At 39.9% G+C, this 26,949-nt stretch overlaps 1 protein-coding gene and 1 long non-coding RNA gene across 2 annotated transcripts in view; one reads left to right on the top strand and one right to left on the bottom strand.

Moving 5' to 3' along the window:
• Window positions 1-4,315: 4,315 nt before the first annotated feature.
• The window catches only part of CLIC5 (chloride intracellular channel 5), a 50,003-nt gene continuing 27,369 nt past the window's right edge, over window positions 4,316-26,949 (bottom strand). Inside the window, exons 4-6 of the mRNA XM_053938765.1 lie at window positions 25,949-26,055; window positions 6,885-7,066; window positions 4,316-4,642 (exon numbers count right to left, since the gene is read on the bottom strand). Of these exons, the coding sequence (XP_053794740.1) occupies window positions 4,475-4,642; window positions 6,885-7,066; window positions 25,949-26,055 (457 nt within the window). The 3' untranslated portion in view covers window positions 4,316-4,474. The remainder of the gene's footprint in view (window positions 4,643-6,884; window positions 7,067-25,948; window positions 26,056-26,949) is intronic.
• On the top strand, window positions 4,491-6,510 carry LOC128785904 (uncharacterized). Its single transcript, XR_008430105.1, has 2 exons — window positions 4,491-4,579; window positions 6,044-6,510. It is a non-coding gene; the product is annotated as an uncharacterized LOC128785904 (long non-coding RNA).

Below are 26,949 nucleotides of genomic sequence, written 5' to 3'. Positions count from 1 at the left end.
CCTCCTTCAACTTCTCAACAAGTATAACCCTCACAGCTTTCCTGCCTCCTCTGGAATTACTAATTACTAAGTCCTTGCAGACATCAAAAATTAATGAAGAGATGAAAGATTCAGCAAAGAGGCAAAATCTTACTGGAAAAATATTTCTTTATATCAAAAACAGTTCAAGAATAATGAATACATTTAGAAAAGTAATAAGCCAAGGCAAATTTCCTGATGCTTAAAAGAATACACATTAAGGAGGACACAAGACGTAGGGGTTATTTTTTTTCTTTAAAACACCAATTCTTTTTTTTTTTTTTTTCCTTAAATAATGCTTCCATGGGCTTCTGGTTTTACAGGAGTGTGACTTCCATGGGCTAAATTTTTGCAATACTTTCAACTCAGCTAATTAGCCAAACCCAGGTGATGCAGACAAGTGGCTTCATCCTACCAGATGGAAGGGCTACACAGTTTCCCCTGTGCCCATCCATGAGAATCCTGCTATTTATCACTGAGGAAATGGTTATGGCTAACTTGGAGTTGAATTTGAGCACAGACAAGAGAGGGAGAAAGGTGTTCAGGGATTAAAATAAAATAAATATATCTTTAAAATAAATAATAGGTGCAATTCAGCTGAACTTTCCTGTAGGAAAGAGAGTTGTCTATTTTCTTTGTGCTATAGACTGTTATTTGCCCTGGCAGTGGCTTTTCAGCTGGTGCAGCCAGAGGAGTAACCAGTAGTTCTATATTCCACACTAGACCTGACAAAGCAATATCATTATGTGATTTCTATAGGAAAAACTGTTTCTGGTTTAAACAGACTTTAAAGAGATACTCTTTAGTCCTACCTGAGCTGCAAAATGACCTCTTGGCAATTCAAACAGTTCTAACAGAGAATAAGGGTAACTAATCCATGGGATTCTCAAGAACTCCCATACCACTGCTAATAGAAGAAAAAATCAATATTCCTTACAATATGAATGGAGTGTTGGATTGACTGAGCAGGGAGCTTTGAAATAAATACCTAAGAAATGTTTGGATGAAATGGACATCTTCACAGACATTTGGTCTGCATTTCTGAAATGTAGATGATTAAATCCACATTGTTGGCTTCTTCCCTCTCTGCACTATGTCTTTCTTTACATCTTACAAAAAAATTTATGAACAAAGTTATTGTAAATCTGCAATGTCTGTCTTGTCACTTAGATTCTTTTCAGAAATGCTGCCTTGCCAATGTAGATATACAATCCTGTAAGATTAATATTTATTACTTATAATTCCAAATACAATGGAAGCTCACCAAAAATACTCTGCCTAAAAGAGTCTGGAGCCCTTTACAATCTTGTTGGTGATGGATCCTGAGCCTCGAGTACTGAGCTCAAAAACTTAGCAAAACACTTTTCTATGTAGGATTTCCAGTATTTCCTGCTTCTGGCAATGGATAAAGCCAAGAGGCACAAAGGTGAGTGAAAGTTACAGATCTGAAAACATGAGCTTGGATTTCAAATCCAAACAAAGGTCAGGGAATGCCTGAACCTGTCAATGATCTTGAATCACCCTATAAGAGAGTTATGAGTAAAATGCAAAGTTAGGATGCAGAGTGAGACTTGAATTCAGACAGAACTGGCACTGTAGGTGAAAACTGCTCCATTTTCCTCTAATTTCTCATATCCATAATTATATTTTATCTAGATATTTTGGAATACTGTATGAAAAATGAATATACTTAAGGATCTTTTTTTTGCAATTTATTGAAAGGAAATTAGCCTTTTAGATTAGAAATCTAGAATTAGAAATTAGACTTTTAGATTTTATTATGAAATCTTAAAAAGTTTTTAAGAACATGCAAATCATCTCAGAAAAAGCTCGTTGCATTTATAGATAATTTTCTTTTTGATATGAGCCTAACCATTTTTAAACATATTTTTTTTTTTACAAACAGATGCAATTTGAGGTCACTGAAATCAGCTGATTGTGATTTGGCCCTCTTCTATAAAAATAGAGACAAACATATAAGAGAATTTCAGAACTATGAGATTTAGCAAAATGGAGAAGATTCTGAGATGAAAATCAGGGCAGACCCTGGTTCACCTGCCCAAGATCTGCTGCATGTTTGGACAGTCTTCTTTTAGGACATAAATATAATAAGCAGAGAGCACGAATCTGCATCTGCGTCTTTCATTCAAATATTCACAGCAACTGTGACTAAGGAAAGCTACTGACTGAAGTGGAAACCTGGGAAAAGGCAAATGAGAAAAATGTAGTTTCTATTGATTGACAGGATCATACTGAGAGTAAAAAATCCCCAGGACCACTGATCAGATAGAAGACTTTTCTCTAGGAACAAACTTGCAGAGCTTTGTTAATAACACTTTTTTAAACTGACCAAGCCATCCTGACCCAAGTGTTGAGTGAAAACAAAAACCAGAAAGATAGAAAGAAAGGATCGAGTCAATTAAATAAATAAATAAATAAATGCCATAATTTTAAAAAAGAAAAAAAAAAAGAAAATAATATCACAATAATTCCAATCTCATGAAGAAATGTTTTTAACAAGCCACATGTTCTTGTGCAGATACTTCTAATCTCATCAGATTTTTCTGGCTGTTATTAGTGTTCTCTGAGCCAGCTGATTTCTCAGCAATATTTTAAGGAGTGCAAGCCTTTGCCCTCCAGTCTAGCCACTGCTAAAATAGCCCATTCTAGGAGAAGACTTGGGAGTTCGTGGATTTTCTTTCAAGGTTTTGAAAGTTCAGAACAAATTGACCATTGCAAGTGAAACAATACTCAACCACAAACTCTCTTCAGTCAATGAGCAACAATCTGCTCCCAGCTGGGTTAGTGTGAAAAGTGGAATTATCCCACTAAAGAAAAAGGATGATTTCAGATTGTCATCAGCATCACACGGCAGAGCCTGGCTTTCAATGTTGTTCCACTTTCCCAGCTCTCTGGCTGCAAACAAGTCTGCTGTGAGGTTCCCCTTGGTCACAGCTCACCAGCTTGGGGTTCCCTTCAAATCAGTGCAGCTTTAGCAGCTTTGATCAGAAGGGGAGCCACATCAGGTTACAGCTCAGCTTTATTTTATCTTTTAAAACAGCAATAAATCCCCCCACAAACTGAAACCCACGAACCATGTGCTCTCCTGTATGTACTGGAGCACATGAGTTTCAAGTGAAAGAGCTGTCATTCTGAATTTGCTGAAGAAACGTGCAAATAATCACCAGTGTAAAGCAGATGTGCCAGGCAGGCACTGCAGACAGGGCAAAATAATCTCTTTTAGGAAAAAAACACCTAATTCAGAATTGTGGAACCTGGATGAGTAAGGTCTGGATGAGCGGGACTGAGGCACCATGCATGGATTTCTGCTAGCACCCTTGCTGAATTCCTGGCTGGAAATGTGCCCCTCGCTGTGCCAGCCTGCCCTCTTTGAGGCTCTCACAGCAAACTCCTCCTGGGGTGAGATGATGAGCGCTTGAAAGTGACCCATCTGGAGCCCAAGGTGACGAAAGCGCTTCCCCTGCCTGGAATCTGTGTGCAGCGACAGCTTCCCTCTGCTGATCCAAGTTTCCCAAGATAGCAATTATAAAGGAACTGGCAACGATACAGTCAAGATGACAATATCCTGCGTGGTCTGGTTTGCTGTGCCAATTCCCTCTGTGGGTGCTGGAGTCAATCTGCTGCCCCTGTTATTGCTGTGTCTGCCTGTCTCTACCAACCAGCAGATCCACTGGGCATTTTGGCACAGGCCCTGCTCTTCCAAGGGCTGCCTGCTCAATTGCTCTTTCACTTTCTTCTGCTTTAAACACTTGGATCCAACAACCACCATGCAAATTTTATGCAGAGTAGCATCTGCAAGTCTGACATATTCACTCCGGCTTCCCCCTCTTGCGCCAAGTTAAAAATAAATACCCTATAAACTCCTGGGCCTGCTAAGACAGAAGATGCATTCAGAGAGTTTATTTAAATATAACTGCTAAGAGCATTTCTGCTGTAGGGTCAAACTCCTATTTTTCCCCTCTCTCTCCCTTGGATTTTGTTCATGCCTCAGGGATCTTAATAGAACTGAAGAAAAAAGCATCCTTGAAATAACTTAGAGAGGAACCAGTTCTATGTGTTCCTAACTCTCTTACCTGAAATTTCAGCTATTTTTAAAACTCTAAAGAATGCAGATCATGATGTACCCCCAACACAGAACAAGAAACTAGTCAAGTGGACTCATTTCCAATACTGATTGCAAATAATACTAGTTGAGCCAGATCTTGGGTTAGACTTCAAAGCGTGTCCACCCCCACCCCCCATCCCCCTCTCACCACCCCCCCACTACAGCTGCCTTCTCTTTTCTCCAGGGAGAGGCAGATTTGTCCCTGCCCAATACACTTGGAACATGTGAAGTCATAAAGATGCCAACCAGACAGCCTAACGATAAAGTACATCTTAAGGCAACAAGGAGCAGAGTCCGTAAAAGGGGATGCTGAGCCATGGCTGGGGACACTTAGGACTTGCTGAGCCTCTTGGCCACATCTGCGTAGGCTTGCTCAATTTCTTTGTCTGCTGCACAGGTGTTGGTGAACTCATCCCTGGTGTACGCGTTCTTCAGGTACCTCCACAGCCCCGTCATCTCCGCTGGGAACTCGAAGTTGCGGTATTTCTTTGCAACAATCTAAAGCAAAGATAAAATGAAAAAACCCATCTCACAGGGGATACATCTCCTTCTTAGGGAGCTTCTTTCTCTCTTCTGTCATATAATTAATAGCAAATTAGAGGAATGTTTGGAGAATCAGCGATTTATCATAGAAAAGCCTGAGAAGCGAGTGTTGGTTGTCCCCTATCATGCAAGGCAGCTGCTTGGCCTAAGGATACTCTAAAGCTACAACCTGGATACTGTTACCAAATTTCAACTTTTATGATACTTGAAGTTCATGGATTTTACCATATTGGGTTTCGTTTTTTTTTTTTTTTACAAGTCATAAGTACATCACTTAAAGCTGAGACACCACATAAGAAGGGGCTGAATTATAAAGAGCAAGACAGATTTAAGAGAAAGGCATTATTAATGATTATAACATATTTTCATATTAATGATTACATTTAACATTATTTTATATATAGGTGATATTATATTTTTAATATATGTAATATATTTTGCCTGGTAAATGGTGTCAGAGGATATAACCACCTACAGCTGTTGGAAGGCTGGATCCATGTTCATGAAAAGGAAAAATTCAGGGTGGTGTGGGTACCATGATTAGGAAACCTAGATGATTTAGCATATATTAGAAACAGGAGCACTGGGATAAACTGAGAGAGAAAATGGTTATTTCAAGACTTGTTAGACTAGGAAATTGTCTATCAAGGCAAATTTTCAATTCCTAAAAACACTCAGGCCCTTATTCAGGAAAATAGTTAAGTGCATACTTAATTTTAAGCACCTGTACAGTCCCATGAAGTCAATGGGATTAATCTGCACTTAAAGCTACTTGGTTGGTTAAGTACCTTGCTGGATTGGGATATTTCAGTTTTCCTGTAGGAATATACCATATAGAATAAGCTTGTGGTGACAGAGTGAACTATCTGATAGGAAAGGATGGATTAGCTAATTTAATGAGTGCTTCCAATCTCTAATTTTTCTGACAGTATAAAATTGTTCCTGGGCATAAATTACATACATATGTGCCACAGAGTTACCCCTTATTTTTAAAGCACAGAGTAGAGCTGTTTTCCATCTCAGATTTCTTAGGACAGTCATGTTCTCAGAAATGATTGTGATTTGTTTCTATTACCAGGATCCACTTGGTATATGCAAGCCCAAATCCTGTCCTAAATTGCATTTAATTAAGCATTCTTGCCTTCCATGATGCTTCACACACATATGGGAAAGATAAAACCTGCTGGGCAACTTAAGTCAACATTTTCAAAATTTCCAGCACACATTTTCCATCAAATGAAAAAATAATTCACCCTTTTCTTCTATCTGTTAAATGCTTTTCAAGCAATATTCTATGGCTACGCTTGTCTGAGAAAAAATTTAATTCTCTTTTTACATCTTTCATTTCATCCCTAGGAGACAAGAACCAGTGAGGGGCCACACATTCATTTTGCATTGTCTGACTCCAATGTCGCCAATGAAGACAAGCCAGAATAAGCACTAAACCTGTGAGGATATTATCACATTTCTTACCTGGTGACTTATGTGCTTTTTAATTTTTTTTTTTTTTTCTTTTTGCATGTGTGCAGTCAGCTCCCAGGCTCAGTTTATGTTTTGGCTCACAGAGCCAAATTAGATGCATGACTTGGCTTTAATTCCTAGCTCATTCACTTGCCAAGGTCTGCCAGGTACTTGCGTTATTCTAAAGCAACATGTCATCTGATAAATTAAATAAATGCAACATTTAGAAGTCAAGATGATGTACATGATTTGCACTATACCAGCAACCATTGTACATCTTAAATCCTGGACCTTGGCAATGACTTTGATTTGTTAACTTCTCTGTGTGAAATACCAGATGGAATAAATATTCCCCAAAGAAATTGACTGCTGCTCTTAAGTTACAAATGGGTGGGAACTGACTGAAGTTTTGACATGTTTCTTAAGGACATTAGAAACTAATTAATACGAAAGACTGCTGCTACTTGCAGCAGGGTAAAAATAAAGAGACAAGACATCTAGAACCTGTACTGTCTTCACCACTAATAAGTGATGGGACAGTTTTCCCATGAACTAAATATAAATTTCCTTTATTTAACCTGTAGGAAACACTGAAGAGCAAAACTGTGTTTCAAACTGCTCTTCTAGGCCTTAAGAATTCTCTGCTGAAATACACATTGCCTTTGGCACTCAGCTGTCAGAGCAAGGCACATCATGTCAGATAAGGATTCTTTGACCATCTCACGACATCTTTTACCTTCACAACGTGGAGTTTGGGCAGAAGGTTGCAGTCAGCAAGTGTCAGGTCATCTCCATCCAGAAACTTGCGTTTAGACACTTTTTCCTCTTCAGTGCTGTCTGCATCAATCTCCTCTGGCAGGGGTGTTCTCAGGTAGTCATCCAGCTTCTTCAGAGCCTTCACCAAGCCCCTTTCAAGCGCTTTGCCAAAAAAAGCAAAGAATAAGTGGTTAGGGCAGGATAAGAATTGTTTATAAATGCTCATTGTCAATGGCTATGGTAGTGTCTAGAAAAAAAGCCAAGAACCAATTTCTTCATTGTTAATTTGTGCTCCAAAGCCAACACAATCCAATGGCAAAGTAGCCCAGCAAAGTACATCTGCCTGAGGATAAAGCTCATCCTGCAGTGGGAAAAGGGACACAGGGACCTTGCTGTGCCATGTCTTTTCCTGACAAACAACAAAAAGCAGTGAAAGAGATCACTGAAGAAAAAAACAGCTTGTCAAAATGATACACCAAAAAAACACATATTGCCTATGATATTCTTCTGGTCTGTTGAAAGCCATCACACAGGAACTGGAACCCTGTACACTGCTGCTTCATTCTTCTAACCAGCTGCATAGGACTGCAATGAAGCAGAATTTTCTAGCATTACTTCAGCTCTATCAAGTCTTAGTTTTACCTCTTTCAACACCTTTGCACAGTAATTAAGGCAATAGCAGTAATTCCAAAGATGCTAACCAGAGCTCCATAGAGCTGAAAGATATGCTACAAATGAGATATTAGCCAGTGTTAAAATTCCCATTTAACTCAGGTTCAGCTTGGGTGCAAACACTTTTTGAGAGATCTCAAATAGTCTTGTGATGGAGAGGAGACTCCAGACCTCTTATTTCAGTTACTGAAGATCATGGCCCACACTGCTGCTGGCTCCAACAAATTCCAGTCTTCAAATGCCACCTAGACTTCTACAGCAGAGTGCAAATTTTTTCACCCAGGCAAGGAATTTGTGTTTTTATCCTTCACTGTCAGGACAATACAAAAGCTTGCTTGCAATAATGCACTTACAAAAAGCTGGATAACTCTGTGCAGATTTGTGCATTACTTGCAAACACTCGGGGCAAAGAAGGGTCTTTCGTGTTTTGGTCTGAAGGGTGAAAACCATGATGGAGTCCTGGTCCCCCACAAGTGCCCCAAAGTGCTAAAGCAACATAAATAAGAAACAGCAAGAATTTACAATGTGAAAAAATAACAACATGACTCATGGGCTTAAGGCCAGAATTTCAGCTGGTGAAAATTACCTGCAGTGATTTATACCTGCTGCAGATGTGGCCTGGAGTCAGTATTAATGGCCTAATACTGTAAAATCTTATATCTCTGAGTAACCTACTGCCACTGAATGTAGGGGAGAGTTACTCAGGTGGTATAGTGCTACAAGGCCTATGGAGGTAAATACAAGGATCAACAGGTTCAAACTGAAATAGGGGAAATTTGGTTAATTATATGCAAGAAATTCTTTATGGTTGTCCACCATAAAGCTGTGGTCCCATCCCTGGCAGTGTTCAAGGCCAAGGTGGACAGGGCTTGGAGCAACCTGGGATAGTGGGAGGTGTCCATGGCAGAGGGTTTGCAACTAGATGGTCTTTAAGGTCTTTTCCAACCCAAACCTTTTACAATTCTATGCTCCTAAATACATATATGGACCACAACAGGCACTCAAAAGGGCTGCAGCAATGACCCTTCAAAAAGAGCCTTGCTGGCACAGATAACTCCACAGGCTCTGCTGTCAGCTGCCCCTGTGCTTTTGGCACAGAGAGAAAGGTATGTCCAGGGCCACTGAGACAGCAGGAGCTGAACACCACAGAACATGATTTCCCTGCTGCCCTGACATCCATTAAACCTGTGCCAGCAGTGGAAGTCAGATTAAGCCACTTGATGCCTTGCTTCCACTGAAGTCTCTTGGCCCAGCACCAGGGAACCACCAGCCTCTTTTGTGGCTGACTCTGAGACACAGTGGCAAACCCTGGCTTAATTGATTGACTGGAGAAATGACTGTGATCCAACTGAAAACACCCCCACAAACATAGCGGGGAGGGAAGGAATTTTATTTCTGAAAGCAGATCATCTAAAGCGACTGAAGTGCTGCCATCCATAAAACAAAAGTGTTGCCATCCTTCATTTAATCAATTCAAATTGAAATCTGACACTGACATTCTGCTGTCAGATGCTGGCAGTGGTGCCTTTAATTGCCTGCAGCCGTCCTGCCTCACAACTTCCACGGGAGGGTAGGAACTGTGGAGTGTGGCAGCACTCAAAGGATTTAGCAATCTCTTTTTGCTTTGACCTGTAACACCTCTTGGTCAGCCTCAGACTGTGTCCTCTTACAGTGTGTTCATAGAGACAGTGGACTTGAATTACTGTGATTTCATTCAGTTTTGTTCATCTGGGTTTAGAGAACTGGCTCCACACTGACCGCTTTCCAGTATTCCCTTCACCCAGTAGGCTTTTGGTTCTCCAAGTCATCTGAACAATATTCCAGGGTCAGGAGGATGTTTGATGCTTTGTGCTAGCCCATGAGGTAAGTCAGGTATGTGCACAGAGACAGCAGCAGCAAGTGAGGTGTGTTTATGTCACTCTTCTGGAACTTATTAGGTTTTGGGTTTTTTTTTTTTTTTTGCTCTCATTGCTCTATCAAAGTGCGTCATGGCTGTCCCAAAAACAAAGCCTGGAGTGCAGCCTGTTTGTGACAGCAAGAAAAACAACTATCTGAATTCATACTTGGCACTTGCATACAGCAGCTTTAGGCCAGAAATAAGTGTATGTTAAGGCTCAATACATCTGTGACCTAATTCACAGGCTCTGCTGGAGCCCACAGGATGCTGATACCTCACATTGAAATCACCACAAGGTCAGGACCATCTTATATCCTGATAGGCAAGAACTGAACAACTACTTGTGACACCAATAACCCCATTTTTTTAAATCAAAACTCTTCTTAGTAAACTAGATCTTAGATCCTAGTAAACTTCTCAGAACAGCCTGAAAAATAGAAATATAGTGAATAAGAAAGAACTGCTCTCCTTCCAATTAAATAGTGAAAAAATTTTAAAAACTAAGAGAATTAAAATCCAAAAATTGCCACATCAAATGGATTTTAGATGCACAGAGTCAGATTTTTAAAGCCTGTCAATGATTTCCAAGGCATTTTTTAAAATCCATATGCAAATATCCATGATGTAAATCTTACTTTCTAGGTACCCTAACACATTCAGATCTATCTGTAGGATTTAAAATCTTATGTTCCTCGAGAAGGTACTCAGGGAAATCCCCAGTCAAAGTAGGAGGATGTGTAAAATAATCTAATTTTCTCTCTTGCCTGTTAGATATTTAAGCTTTTTGTGAAAGGTGAAAAATTGTGAATGGACACCAGGAAATGACCTCTTCACAGTAGCCTACAGCTCTGAATGTTCTGAGACTCCTCCTGAGGAAAAAACTGTCTGGGTTCACATTGCTGACCAAACTCAGGTTGGATTAATTCCTTAAACTTGGACTTGATTCTAAACTTCCCATACTGTGGCTATTTAATGAAAATCTGGATGACTCTACATTGTCTCCACTGAGAACATAAGTGAGAGGATGCACTCACCAAGGCAGGGGCCATGTGAACACCAGTCAACCCGACTGTATGAAGACATTTATAAAGATGTGAAGATCTAAAAAGTTACTAATTCCCCATTTACTAATTTACTAATTCCCCCATGAGAGCACCACCCACAGTGAATTTCAGAAGTGGCTAAGCACCTGATTCTCTTGGCAACTTGTCCTCTGGGAAACATCATTAAAGAACTAAATAGCTTTGCTGATAACAGCTAATGGGTGGGATAAATCTTCCCAAAGTGAGTAAAATTAAAATAATAGGTTTGAAATAAACACCCTGAGAGCTTCCTCTCTGTTCAGTGGAGTTTTCTCTTCTACACTTGCTTTTGGTGACCCCTAAATGAGCTGTGGGGAGAACTTCTCCTGAAGTGTCTAATCACACCCTTGCATTGTCTTGGTAATGTCAGGGTGGAGAATTCAATATTACAGCATCAAGTAGAGCCAGGCCTGAGTATGTGGCTCTGTGCTGCTTTTGAAATTTCTACCTCCAACTGCTTCCCCACCCTGCAGACTTTGAGTAGGAACTTAGAGATCTCAAATGTGACCAGCTCTGAGAGAGAAGCCGTGTCATCAGCTTATCTGTGCAACAGCTGAAATGTCTGAACTGGAAACCATTCTTCTGGACAGTGGAATCACTAACACAAAGGCACCAGCATCATATTGCCTTCACTGGGACCTATTTAATATGACCTCGAATTCCAAGAAATTCTACCCATGTATAGACAAAATCCATGGTGGAACCATCTCTCTCAGCCTTCTCTACTTCGTTCTGGGCTAATTATGCAGCCAAAGACAACTTCTAGCAATGACAGTCCTGCCCTGTCATCCCACCAATAATAAACAATAATATTAGTGAAAAAACCCTCATGAGTTTTTCGTGATTTTTCTTCTCCCTTCAAAACTAGGGTTTTAAACAACTTTACCGAAGAATTCTGAGTTAGGAGCCAGAAAAATAGCACTTTCCAACCTCAAAGCAACCACAGAACACTTAATGAATGTATTACCATCTGTCAAATGCACAGGGTGAGGTTCAATTTAGCTGATGATACCTAATTCACATTGACGTTCTGTTTTCAGCAGAAGGTTACTTGATGTTGAACAATGAGATTAACAAATTCTGACATGCACAAAAATACAAATAATGTAACAAAAGTTAATAATGGGCAAAACTGTGCTCTCAGTTGCACTGACATAAAAGAGGAGTAACTGCATTGTCAACAAGCTCTTCCATATTTACTCCAGTTCAACCAAGAACAGACTTTGGCTCTGTTACTCAACTCTTACAGCAAAAACTTCCTTAAACTTTTAGCCTGTGCAACTATTTCCAGGGGATGGAGAGAAACCCTTGTGCCTTGAAGTACTTATACTACATCTGAACAAAACATTGGAAAATGTAATGCATGGAGCAATCCTGCAAGTCAAGCAGAGGGCCAGATGACAAAGATTCATTAATAGGTACTCAGGGTGAAATTTTGGCCATCCTGAAGCTCATGGAAGTTTTGCTGTTGACTTCAGTGGGATTAGGATTTCTCCAGAATCTTTTAAAGCCAAAAGAGACTGTTTTAATCAGTTAATCTGACCCCTGAAATAATACCAGCCATAAAACTGCCAGCATCATCAGTCGTTTCCATCTCTGTTTTCTGTGGGTCAAATAAGGCTGAAGCAAAATGGAAAGTAACTAGAAAGTAGTAAAATAAAAACAGTTCGGAAAAAATAAAACTGATTCAGACTGCCCACACCCACAGCATTTGCAGAGGTCAGGCAAGGACTCTTTTTCCCCTTCCTTGAACTCCAAATATTTCCTTCCTTGTTTAATGTTGGGACAAGGAGAAATAGCAAAGCAGACAAAGCACATAAACACCAATCTGTGGCCTGAATGAGCCACTGGAAGGCAAATCATTCCATCTTAAAATAGTAGCCTAGGAAAAACTGAATTACCAACAGAGAACCCTCAATCTCACTTTCTCTATCTCTCTCACTCTCTCTCATAGGTAGACTGGCTACCTAAATTTAAAATAGCTAAAATGAGGTGAGATGACTCCTTTTTTATGTGCTTGTGTGGAACTTCTTGCAGGATAAGGATTTCACTTGATAGTAATTATGGAAAATATTCAAAGCATAGAGGATACAATCAGAGTACTAAGAACAATAGATTTTTAAGCAAACTGAACATAAAAACTATTTGATTTTTGTGAAAAAAAGAACAAAAATAGTTAATTTTTTAAGCAAACTTTAAGCAAAAAAAAATGCAAGATTTCTAAACAAACATGAAAACAAGGAAGTAATGTTTGGGGACAGTTGGTTAAGTAAGTCTTGCCTAGACATCCGATCATTTTTGCATCACTTTTTAAATGTTGGCAATCTTCAAAATTAATATATCATTTCCAAATTAAAAGGAGAATACCCTTATGTTTCAAACAGTTTAACAGAAAATACTTTTACTTTCCAAAGCAAGTTATTATTCACAAAATTCCACCCACATATGCCAATAAATCAGGTTACTCACATCACCCATGGCATTTTTATTAAATAAACCTTTTGTCACAAAACATTTTCTCCCAGTCAAGGGCTAATATATGTGGCCCTCTTTCTAAGTGATGATCCCTGTGACAACAAGGCTTCCAAGGGACTGAAGCCCAGCAATATCTTGTCTTTTGTAGCCAACATCTGAAACTACCTGAGGCTGATCACAACTGCAAGGTTCTTAATTGTCAAGCCCAGGCAAGTACAACAAACCATGATCCATGTTCAAAAATGAACGATTCCTGCTGCTTCCCTTTTTACTGCTTTCTTCCACTGCCCTCATGTAAGATTTATCCTGTAACACACGCAAATTAACCTGGTGAAATACCAATGAGGGAAAAGGGGGAACAGTACATAAATATTCACAGTCTCAATCAAACCATCTGAGATTTATTTTTCCTTTAAAAAACAAACCACCTTTCCTGATCACTTCCAGATTCACAGTTTGATATTATATGAGATCCAATACTGTTTTCTGGTAGGAAAAAGGAACAAGCTAAGAAACAGCAATTTAAGGTAAGAAAATAGTATCATTCCACTAGTCTGACAGTCTGATTAAAAAACAAGGATTCATATTTTCACTCTCTTTTTTTCTCCATCCTGCCCTTCATTTTTTTCTTAATTTTCAGGCTGGCTCAACAGAGTATTGTAACTTTAACCTGTATAGATTAATTCTTCTCAATGGAGGAGCTGTGACTGCAATACACGTGACTCTGTACTCCATACAGAACAGTTTATCTTCCCTCCTGTGATTTCAATAAAACCCTTGAGATCTGAGTGCTGCCTTGATTTCTTCTGTTCAGCCATTTAAGGGTCGGGTGCCTTGTCTAAGCTGGTTCTGTAGGTTCCCTCTGTGCTCAGAGGGACTGAGCATCTCCAGAGGGAAATTCCATCCAACTGCCTGAGCCACCTGATTCAGACCAGCGTGACTCACTGCACACATGCCCTTCTTGCTGTGTGAATTGCAGATGAAACCTAAAGGACTAGCTCAAACTAGACACCTCACTTTCAGGGAGGTGAAATCAGGCGAGATGAATCCTACCCTTTGAATATAATTTCACAGTTCACCCAAGTGATCTAGGATAATACCTCCAATTTTTTTAAAAGTTACTTAAATATTAGGGTTTACTCCCCACAGGGCCCATTTGAGCATTGCAGAACCCTTTCCAGGCGTGTTTCTGCCTCATAAAATCCCCAGCTCTGAGCAGCAAATGAGTGGGAGCTCTCTCACTGAGAGCCATTGGAAATGCAGAGGAGGATGAAGTTGTGTGCTCCCATGCATCCAAGGCATTTAGATGCCTAAGTCCGGGCCAAAGGGAGTTTCTGGGGTGATTCAGCTCTCCTATTAAAGATGTTCCACTCCAGATAAATAATTCAATATTCACTGGAAAAGACACTTGTGCATGTTCCCACAATAAAGGTGAATGCCCACACAGCCTTGTGAAAAAGCCATGATCTCTCTGTCTCTTTAATGAAAGATTCCCATTTAATGAATCAACAAATACCTTGTGTATGCAGAAGATAAATAAATTAGTGTCTCTTATTCCTCAAATCCACTTTTTCCTGGTTTGGGGTTGTTGTAGGGGGCAGAGGATCATGTTCATCCTCCAGACAAGTCAGAGCTGGGACTTGAAAAGGGGTTTTTTACTCCCAGTCCATGTTGGGGTGAGCAAACACCAGGAATGGGGTGAGTCAGAAAAACACAGGAGCACACATGGAAAGAGCCACACAACTCTGGTCCTAAATCACCTTTCAGACATGGTCTGAGCCAGGCATAAGAGGGACACATTTTCCATGCATGTTGGCACATATATGTTCTGTGTATGTGCAGTGAGAGAAATGGAGGTGCTAAGCCCCAGGAACACTTCCTCCAGAACTCAGAGGAACATGGAGATGAAACAGCTGAGGGATACCCCAAGCACCCTCAGAAATCTGGACACATCAAAAATCTGTTGATTTCCTTATGGGTAAAGATTCCCCTTGCCTGACTTCTAATTGTTAGGTAATTAGTCTGACCTAATTGTTCAAGTATCCCTTATAGGTAGCAATGAGAAAAAGGCACCTCCAAAGAAAATTCTCCCAAGTTTAGACTCATATTTTGAGAAGAATCAAAAGCCCTTCAGAAATGTCTCTCTCCATTGATCAGAAATAAACCAGGATTTTTGAATGACTAGTATATAACTTTTAGACAGATTTAGGTGAGATAATCCCACCCTTATCATCTCTCTTCCCTTCTCATCCCATCTACAGACTGATGATGTGGACTGATTGATTGATTGATTGATTGATTAGAGCTCCACCCAAAAGTTTTGAAATATTTTGACAGACATGTCTCAAAACCTCCATAGAAGGAATGAGAAAGACTGAAAGCTTAATTCCCAGCTACCTTTTCCTAAGACAAAGAGCAATGATCCAAGGATTAAGAGGTTACCTGGATTTAGGAGACTTGAGACCTGATCTCTTCTTCTGAAGTTTTCTATATGGCCTTGTAAAAATAATTTAAATAATTTGCCTTGCCACGTCCTATATACAATATAAAAATAAAAATACTCTTTTCCCACAAACTTTACATTAGTAAAGCAGTAATGCACCAGTTGTGGAAATATGTTTCAGGTTAGATGTGATAAACAGTAAATATAACAAAAAGAAGAGGCATCTTGGCATCTTTCTATTTTTGTGATACCATCTGTCCTACTCCCAAATTAAACCTAGTGAAACAGGTGAATCAATAATACCTTAAATAGTAAATTAGACATGTTTTTCAAGCATCTAGAAAGATTGTTTTGACTTGTTTCTATTTTTTTACTAAAAACTCAGGTTTCCTCCTTCCCTTTTCTTATCCATTGTTACAATGGAGGCAAGAAATAAATAGAATACTTGTAACATTATCATGAAGAATGCTGTCAGAGCACCTTCAAAGGTTTGTTAAGAAGAAAACCCAGGTGTTCAAATGACACCAAAAGAAAGCTTCATTCCAAAGTCTCTTAGGAGTCCAAGTGACCCTGAGGGCAGGAAGCAAGTGAATGTAAAACTACTGGCCTACAAGTGCCCCAGGAAGAACAGCAGCGAACTTGCGTTTCACAAATCATCCTGACCCTGCAGCAGCACGTAAGTGACAAGCGCCGTTTCTAGGGCAGGTCCCCAAGGGCTTAATCCTGACCTCTGCCATGTTAGTCTTGTGCAGGTGTCCCTAAAGCAACTGCAGACAAGCAGCAGCTGATTTGCATCAGGAATTTGGAAAAAAAGAAAAAAAATTAAGCCCTGCACATTATAAACACACATTATTTATAGTATGAGGTTATCGCTCCACTATCTCGATTTTTTGTGTGTTCACTCAGAGTTTAAACTTTTGTTTTACTACTGAAGAGCAAATAAGACAATTCTGGGACTAACAAAGGAAAACTAACTTCGTGTATCTGCGGTCAAGTAGGAGAAAAGTGAGATTCTGGTAGCGAGTGCAGCTGGACTTTAGCAGCAGTGCTCTGGGGACCCCTTGTGTTCCAAGACTTAAGTGAAGAAATTTGTTCCTGTACAGGCTGTTCGTGCTTGAATCTTCAATACTAATTTCTTCCAATTCCATGCACATAGAAGAATAAAGTCCGCTTCTGTTTACACCAGGATAATCCCAATTGCATTCCACTGTTTTCAACTATGTTGTTTAATTCCAGCATCAGTGAAGACACGTGAGAGGGAGACAAAGCAATGCCTAGCTAGCAGCACCTGAGGATGAAATTTTAAAGCTATTAAGTTCCCAAATCCTTCTGTTCACTTGGAAAATCTCTGTCTCAAATAAATTTATTTAGTATTTCCAGAATTTTCTGTGTTCAATTTTCCAGAATTTTTGTGTTCAAAAATTGTTACTGAGACACAAAAAGCCATGAGACGATGAGATTTACAAATGAGTTCCATTTAATTCTTTCCCATTGTTTCTCTGCTTTTGAGATTTTTTTGTTTCAAGCCCCTTCAAATGACTTAGGGATCATCGTGATTATGCCTCAACCTCCCTGAAAGGAGCAGAAGCAAAATCAGTTATAATTAAGTCTGGATGTATGAAAGCAATCCAAGAATTAGTAGGGAGGTCACATTGCCTCTGTTGCAACTGAGCTGTTGTGGCAAGTGTTAAAAACATTTTTCCCAGTTCTGGTGTCCTCAATTAAAAAAGGAAAAAGGCATTGGTAATGCCAGCAAGAGGTGAAAGGAAAACAGTAAGACAGTGCTCAAGAACTGGAAAAAAGCCCCAAAGACTCTTCAGTGCACCAAGGACACTTCAGTTTCTCTGTTCTCTGCTCAATCAAACCAAATCCTTTTCAGGATGGAACATTAACATGGTTGCTCTATGGGCAAAACTCACTGGGATGTGATTTGTAGGAGATGATAGTAAATAACACAAAGATCCTTCTGGCCTCAAAGTCCATGAAATTCAGATTGCATTTTTTCCACAATCATAAAAACCAGGATATTTTTACAAGAATTATTTCTCTAATTCCCATTTTGTCACCTCATTTCTAGCAGTGTTTTCAAGCTGAAAGTCAATAACAAGATATTTCTAATAAAGAAACCTAGCAACAGTGAATTTCATTTACAACTCATTCTTCTTTTCCCTGTTATTTTAGGAAGAACATTTGCATGCATTAAAAAAAAATTGAAAAAAATTCTTTAAAAATCTGTTTAGCGAAAAACAGAACCTGGGCCAATTCTTTTCCCTTTGAAGTCATCAACAGTTTTGCAAACTGACTTCCAGGAGCCAGTCACTGGGCTATCTACCATGTGATAGCTTGCAATGGCTAAATGTAAACCTGTGAACAATCCTGTTAGCACACCAAGACCAGTTGGGTGTTTAAACCCGAATATTTGGTTATATAAGGTTTGGACACTGAACTGAGCCAGGCCATAACTTCATCTAAGTCCTTACTGTGGGGAACAACTTAAGATACACCAAGTCTATCACAACAAAGGGAGTTATCCACCAGGGCAAAACCATAGAGCAATGAAGTCAAAACTCAGTTCTAAATAATAATGTCATTTAGGCCTCGCATTCCAGCAGCAAGGCGCTTAATTCCTCCCAGGACTGCTGCTGCCAGATTGCTCTAATCCACTTCCAGCTGTGCTACTGCTCCTGAGTGCGAGCATGGGAGCTCGGCTGGGAAACAGAACAAAGCATCCCAGCAAAGCCAGCAGCACTTGGAGGAATATTCCAACACACAGGGGAAATAATTCCCTCCTAAAGGAGAGTGGCTGCCAACTACTGCTCCCATTGCAAGTGTTTTACTCTAGGCCTGGCCATGCATACAGGCCCTGACTCAGCAAAAGCTTGAGTAAGTGCCTTAATTTCATCATGTCATTAACCTTGTTGACTTCAGCATATTCTATAACTTTAAATTATAGAAATACATATATTCTTTCTTTTTTTCTCTCTCTCTTCCTCCCTATGGTATTCTATGTCTTCAAAACTGCTTCAGCACAGACATGTCAGAAAATTTTGCCTGTTAGTAAAATTAATGCATATATTTACTATTCCCAAAATGGCTGCATCTAAGCCTGTTAACCAGGCATACCAAGTCCCTGCCTTGGAGAGCCTGCAGTCTGATCACATCTGAACTTACAGAAAATGTTCCTTTTGTGTTGTCTTCAAATAGTGTTTTTCACTATTTCCATCAGGAAATCTTTGTTCCTCAATTAGCAAGGTATTAGAAGATGGAAAGTTCAGAAATATTCCCTTGTAAATTACATATTTCTCAGATTAAGGTGGTGGTGTGTTATCATTTTAGAAAACTGAAAACCTCTTCCTTTTAATGATATAACATTTCAGTTCTCAGTTTTGGCAGGTCAAAAGATATTGGTCCTTAAAGCTGTCACTGGTACCAGACAGAATACTGATGGCTCTGGGCATCCAGCCAGCATGATTTTGAGAACTTTCAAAAAGTTATTTCTCAAGAAAACTTATGTTGCAAACTGCTGTTCTTGGGCATTTTAGACTTTGATTACTGGGCAGAAAGCAGATAAAGCAATTTGGGACAGGTGATAAATGCAACTTGCAGCACTTCTTAACAAGTTAGCACAAAGCTACACCACAGTTTTAGTGGTCTTTACATGTGTGTTTTTATAAGGAGACAGAGTGAACAGTTTTATTAGCATATCATGAGTGAGTTATGTGGGTCATCCCAAATGAATGGCAATAAAAGCTTTATATCACACTCACCAACATGTATTTGGTACTTTATGTGCCACAAATGTTGCAGAAAACCTATTTTACATATGTTTTAAAGACTGGGTATTTTTTATATTAGGGCTGGTTTTGTAAAGCTGCCAAGCACTTTAGCTACCATAAGCCCGACATTATTCAGCTCAGGGGGAGCAATAAAAACTTGTTTAAAATGTTCTGAAATAGCTCTTTTTTGTGCTTCAAATGGCCAAAATTAAAGAATCATGGAATCAGCATGGAATAATGGAATGGCCTGGGTTGGAAGGGACCTTAAAAGTCATCTATTTCCAACCTCCCTGCAGGGACAGGGACACCTTCCACTAGCAGAACTGTCATCCTGACATGTTCCATCACTAAGCAAGTCCTTTTCTCTAAAGCAATTTTAAAAGCTCTTTCTAGTCCTTCCTGGTTCTATGACAGAGAAAACTTGGTACTGTCATACTACAGGACAAATTGTGGCTTGATCCAGGCCTTGGACCAATGTGGGGTTTGTAGTGGAAAATGGAAATTCTTCAACTAAAGAGAAAGAATAAAAAAATGTAATATCAAGTTGATACACAGACATTACACACATATTCATATTTTTGCCTATATATTTATATGGCACTTTGAAAATCTGTTCAAAAAGCATAAAGCGTAATGTTGGTCCCAAATTAGAGTCTGATCCAAGATCCCTGTCACAGGAAACTTTCCATCAATACAAGAGCATTCAAACAGATTTTTAAACTTGCTCTGGCAAACTCAAGAGCAGCTTTGCCAGGAACTTTTCTGGGCACAGGGTGAAGCCTTTAGGCATGGAACACGTCAGAAGGACCAAAGACTCAGGAGAAGCCATATCACAGTTACAGCTATAATATGACCCCGCTGGCTGAGAGAAGCCAGGCTGGAAGGAAGAGGGCTGAGTCCCTGCCTTTCCCCACCATGGGTGGAAATGCTCTGGGGACAGATGTTTGGCTCTCCTGCTGCTGGAGCCAGACCACACCACGCTCATCAGGATGTCCCAAGCTGCCCCACCACATCAAGAAGCTCCTACTCCTGACTCAGGAGCCACACAGGGTCTGACCATGCAGCTGGTATTACTGTGAATATTCTACACTGGGGTTTGGAGTGAAGAGATTTTCTGCTTATGACAAGAGGCATGTGATGGCTTCCAGGAAGGATCACTGTGCACAATTCAGCCTGTGCACATACCTGTGTCATGGGTCTGACCCTCTGCCTAGCAGGAGTAACTCCACAGTGTAAAACTGAAGTAGGGCAGTTTTAATTCCAGGCCGGTGTGTGTGTGCGCATTTCTACTGCACGTGTACATACACAGCACACTGAGAGAGACATTTCCCACCTCACACACCAAACCACAAAGTGTGATGGAGCTACTGAAAGAGGTGAACAGCACTTAATCACATGTGAATTAATGATTTAAATGCGCTTTTATTTTTGGCCTCTTGATGTAAATCCAAACCAGACAAGCAGAGTCCTCTGGTCAGACGGCTGGAAATTCCTCTGCACGAAATCATGTTGGTGGTCTCCCAGCTCAGCGCCTTCTGAGGAGCCATACAGTGAAATATCCTTCCGTACCACTAATGAATGCGCCCACCCACACTGGAGCTGGTGCCCCCTAAGAACTCAATTCAAGAACAACTTTTTAAACTCCTACATGAAATCAAAGGGCTCATTCTGCGAGCCAAAGAACTCACAATTTTAGGCGGGACAGTTAATGGGTGGTTACCCCAGGTTGTCCCCTTGGTTTGCAGCACACAGTCTCACAAGTAAAAATAATAAGCAGGATGCTGACTGTGTACACAGCATTCCAATTAATTAGATTCCATCCTCCTCCAATGAATACATAAATTGTTGCTTCCCTGGTGATCATACAGAGCATGAGTGACCTGCTCAGCATCAACCAGAGGAACCAAAGTAAACACACAAGACCTCAGTTTACTTTCCTGTGCTCAGACAAGACTTCCTTCTCGATATTAAACAATCACTAAGCAATCAAAAACTCTCAAATTTGCCATGAAAACTTGATCAAGAGCACCAAGGAAATAATTTTCAAGACTACTGCACTGAACCCTCCCAAGGACTCCTGTCTATGTGTGAATGAGCTCTTGTCATTTCAGGCACAAGGGGTGAAGCCTGGTGACAACAGCCAGAGAACTGAATAATCCAGTGGTGCTACTGAAACACAGATCTAATCCCACAATGAGGAGAGGACTCCTTCAAAAAGGCCTGTTATAAAATTAACAGTGGCACAAGGGGTGGAAGGAATCAAGTTCTGATTGAACTGACTTGAAATAATAAATGCACACACTTTCTTTAAACACAGCTTGCCACATCCTGAGAATCTGGAATCAATTCCTTCCCTTTCAAGAAGCTTAAAAGTGGTGGGACTTTGATATGGCATGAGCATGTTTGCTTCTGGGCTTACAGCCCTCGCCAGCCCGTTCCAAAACTTTCAACGTTTTTATATTATAAGACAGAAAAGTTAGGAAAACAAAGATGGAAAAAAAGAATTAGAAATTCAGGGAACTATTAAATCAGGGCAGCTTCACTGCCAAATACCTTTGGTAAGTAAATGAATCATGATCAATAACATATTGCCATGCAGACTTACAGGAGAAGGTTATCACCTGCTTCTGTGCCAGGCATAAAACATAACGGTGTGTGGCTAATGAAGTACTGCATGAATCCAGAAAAAAAAAAAAAATCACTATTTTTCTCTGTAATGTTAAAGCATTTTTACTTCAAAGTAAATTTAACTGATCCAGAAAAAACATAACTTTTTCCATGAAAACTTTGTCAAAATTGATAGGTTACTAAGAAATACTTCTCTTTTGACAATGTTACATTTGTAAGAGGAAACTGTCTTGACAGAAAGAAACCTGTTTTGGTAAGGAGATGTTTCCGCCCTGATTGTAAAGCTGCTTGTGCAGAGCTGCTTTATACATTCATATATTTGCCAGCAGAGGGTGTCCCAGTCTCAGAAACAGACCTACAAATGTACCCTTGCATCTGTTCATTCACATAGGAGGACTCAGACACACACTAAAGCAAGGATTTACCAATCTCTTGTTGTCCTCACTGACTTTTCCACTATCGGGAAAAAAAAAGAAAAAAAAAAATTAGCTATGTAAAGGCTGTGCTAGCAGTGCCATCTTGCCAGTGCTCTCAGGACAGGAAATACCACAGTGACACAGCCAGCAGTGGCATCACCTGAAGCCTGAAGTGTGACATTTCTCCATGGTCCTGGCTGCAAACTCTGCTAAGAGGGCCAGCAGCTTGGACTTCTCTTTGGTGTGCATCAGATTCCCATCAATTCTCACATCCAGTACTCTCATGCTGCATAAATATAATTAATTATGTAATTAATTATTAATTACACAAACAACCACTTTGTGTCAGTTTTCTGCAGAGCCGTAACAGCCCCAGGCTGGGGTGAGAGCTCACATTGCACACACCATGAGACCTGTTCTAAGCCAGTACCCTACAAGGAATGGTCACACATAATTACACCTAACCCACACTTCTCACAGCCAGAGACAGACTGATGCCACAAATACCCAGCCTGATATCCCACATGTTATTGAATTCACTTCCCTGACTCCTGAGTTAAGAGAACATAATTTAAATAACTTGATGTTCGGTGCTTTAACCACCTTGCCATCCTGCCCCCTGCCTCCGCTGGCCTCTATTTCCCATTAAAAGAAATGAAAACTATTGTTTATATAACGACCTGGGTTCTATAATCTATTTTTAATTTACTAACAACTCTTCTTCTATTTGTGTTTTGATCACATGCAACTGATGTTCCAGTCACTGCTGTGGCTTTCCAGATTAACCCAAGCACTGGAATCAGCTGGAACAGATACAGGAACAGATATAGAGGAACAGATATAGAGGATGACCCCTAGACACATATAACCTTTATCTCAGAGCTGGGAGCTACAGAAACCATTTTTGATAACCCCAAGCATCCATCTCTGTTCTTTTAGGATCTCACCTGCTCCTGTGGAGACAGGGAAAGGGACTTCACCTAAGTAATTATATTTTATAAAATGCTTTGTTTTGTCACAGAACTATATACAACTACTTCTGCTGTTATATAGGAAACATAAAAATCATATAATATCATATCACAATATATCAAAATGAATGTATAAAATTTATTTAATATATAAATACAAGAGACTACAATATTAATACAATATAAAAACTATTTACTTCAATAGAAAGACTCAAGCTGTACTAGGGGAAGGCCAGGCTGGATATCAAGAAGAATTTAGTCAGTGGAAGGGTTGTTAAGCATTGGAATGGGCTTTCCAGGGAGGTGGTGGAGTCACCATCCCTGGAAGTATTCAAGAAGTGACTGGATGTGGCACTCAGTGTTATGGTTTAATTGACAGCATCATGATCTAAGGCTGGACTTGATGATTTCAAGGTCTTTTCCAGATTCCAAATTTACAGATCCCAGGTCTTCTGTGTTTTCTGTCATTCTATTCTATTATTTTTAATAATGCAGCAGGACCTGTTGTAAAATGATATGCACCAGCTCAGGGCTAGAGCCCCAGATCCCTTTTGAATCAGTGTTGCAATTTTACAAAAATATATTAAATATAAATCAAAAATAAATAGGTTCATTAGGAAATATGTACAGGGTGTTGCTCTCCTTTCCTCTTTGCACACAGTCTTTTCACTGCTCAAGAAATTTAACACAACTACTTTTTGACTAACTCATTCTCCTCCATCCTAATCAGCCTTCAGAAAAGCTGCCATTGTTCAGATGAACCAGACAGAAGGTGAATAAATCATCCCTGGGATTAGGGAGAAACTTTTCTTCCTTAGCCCTTGAAAACTGACAGTCAATTACTCTGCTGAAATTGAGGTCTGCACTGACAGTCCCAGGGACCTTACTTCATTGATAGAAAGAACATAGTTATAGATAGAAAGATCCAGTTCTACTCTGCTCATGTCTGCTTTATTCTCCTTGCAATGCAGCACTCCAGCTGTAATAAAATTAAGCTAAAAGCTTTTCTCTACTTTGAAGAGGAAAGATGAGCATCAGTACATTCAGAGACTGCAGTGTCTGGATAAGACAGGAGCAGGAACCAGGTAAAAAAAATGGAGTGAGGATGTTGGCAGGGAGTAAAGATTGTGTCTCTCCTGCAGCTGAACAGCTCTTGTTTCTAAAACTTTGGTGTGCTTAATTGTCATTTACAAGAGTATCTAAATCAAGAGTTTGTTATGCAGAACTAGGGAAAGCTCTCTTTAATCATACTGCAGCTTCTGAAAATGTGGAGTGCTTTGTGGGGTTAGATGTCTCACCATAGTGAGACCTTGAACTCCAGCTCTGCTTATGCCAGATGCAGACACCTCCAGGACACCCATTTATTCCTGGCTGGAGATGCCAGCCCTTGTGAGCCCAGGGATTTGAATATTGCAGTCACTGAGAAGCAAGAGTTGGGACTGTGCATGTAGGGTAGCACAGCTGAAGATTTACAGTTGCACAGCAGACCATAAAACTTCCTTGTAAATGGCCAAGATATTTTACTTTCATTGTTACATCTATTTAGTCTAAACCTTAATTTATCTTCCTTTTACAACTTCCTATAAAGGTTATCTGAGCATCCCATTAGCACTAGACAAAAAAAGTTTTTAGCATCACTGAGAAGCAAAGCACTATAATTATTTCCTTCTGTTAGCAACATAAAAATATTACAGAGGAGATTGTTATCTGACATAAATCATCATTTACACACTTTTATCTCGTGGGTCAGCCCCGAGCAATGAAATATAATTGCACAGGTGAAGTGTGTGTGGCAGAGCTAGAACTTGCAAAATCTAGTGTTTTCTGAATGATGTGATATAAGCCCATGGTATTCAACTTGCCTTATGTCTCTGTGGAAGCAGTAATACAAGGGAGAAGGTAGATCAGTGAATGACTGCAAATATTCTACTAGATCATCTCAAGGGATAGGGATGTGTAAATCCACAGCTTTATGGAGCAACAGGAGCTCAAACTCTCTGGAGTTTTGCCTCTCTGAGGTGAAAGGAATGTAGAGAAGAACAGCAATTTCATTAAGAAGACAGTGTGGGATGCATGTAAATATGAATGGCATCTGGTTTCTGGGGGACTCTTTCTTTTCATAAACAAATGCGAAGGAAAATCTGGAGCTTACAGAGTGTAATTACATTTCTTAAATTCACTCCTATCTTTTAATTATTGTATCTGGAATGTCTCGATATAACTCAGTTTATATGAGCAAATTAGCTATAACAGCATAACATAATCATAAGATAAAAGGGCCAAGAGCCTGATGGCAACATCTAATAAAGCATGAATTACTCTCACAGGTTTGAGTCCAGTCAACACACACTCCTCTAAGCAGTGCTGGGGCAGAGGAGGAGGTAGCACAGGCCACCAGTCTCTTCCAGTAAGCAGTTAGGGATCCTGTTCTGGTGAGGAAACTGGGCTGTATGGACAGGAGTCATGTCATGGCTGTTGGTAAAGAGGCTACCAAACACTCTGTGGCTCTTTCAACTGTGGACATGTGACTTGAGTCCACCTAACCAACCACCTCAAGCTGATCAGCAGCAGCACCTGATGTCATCTGAGCAAAGTTTACAAAAAAAAATGATGAGAGAACGGCAAAATTCTTCCACTTCTAAGCCCACAAACTCCCTGGCACATTTGGCAATGGTCATACTCACCAGCATTATCCTGCTGCTTGGTGTTTTTGATGTATGCAGAAAATTTGGAAAATATATCAATTCCAGCAGTGTTTGATTCCCGATGCTTAGCAGCCAGCTTGGGGTACCTGAACAGGAAAGAGCAGTGGGGAGAGTAACATCTTGTTACCAGCATCACAGCCATGGCTACAAATACAATTTACAAGAAGAGAGGAAAAACCTCCCATGTGAAGAACTGTAATTAACACTCATTATCTCAAAACAACAGCTTGGCAAGACCCTCTTAACCATATCTGTTATCTGTCTGTCGAAGTAGGCATGTGGGGAGTTACACAGTTACACTTTGTCAAGACAAAGGTAATTGCATTTGTGCTTTATGTAACCACAATCCAAAATCAGCCTTAAATCAGAAGGAAACACACATTTCCAGAAAGGTGCAGGGGAGTGTGGCAGCCAGATTGCTCTGTTATGAATGGCAGTCGTGTCTAATCCTCTCCTCTGAAAATGTACTCCAGGATGGAACAGCAAAGGGTGTTAGGATTAACCAGGTGAAGGAACATAAATGTTCCAGTCCCTGCATCGCTTTTTATAGACATTTGGTGAAAAGGAATAAATTGATTTGAAAGATAAACACAAACTAACGACTCCTACTGACTTCAGTGGTCTTGGATCAGAGTATAGAAAATTTAAATGCCTGATCTCTTGCCTCGGGACTGGCCTATAGCTGCTGATTCACTTGGAGGTAAAATGCTCCACAAGGAACCAAGCCAAATTTGATGGATTCATAGATTCTAAGGTCCAACTCACAAGCCAACTATTTATTTTTTCCATTATCCTTGTATTAAGTCCAAAATGTTTGACTTAGTAAGGCATATCTGGTAAATCTAAACCTTTCATTGGTAGCTTTTTCATACTGAAAAAATCTGGGCCTTATTCCTAATCTGAATTAGTTTAGTTATAACTTCCAGTTATGGGCTCTTGTCATTTCTTGACTAGAATAATGAGCACTTTTCTGCTTCCCG

This window comes from Vidua chalybeata, chromosome 3 (assembly GCF_026979565.1).
Source record: "Vidua chalybeata isolate OUT-0048 chromosome 3, bVidCha1 merged haplotype, whole genome shotgun sequence".
NCBI classification, from domain to species: Eukaryota; Metazoa; Chordata; class Aves; order Passeriformes; family Viduidae; genus Vidua; species Vidua chalybeata.
This window is presented reverse-complemented; position numbering and strand designations above follow the sequence as displayed.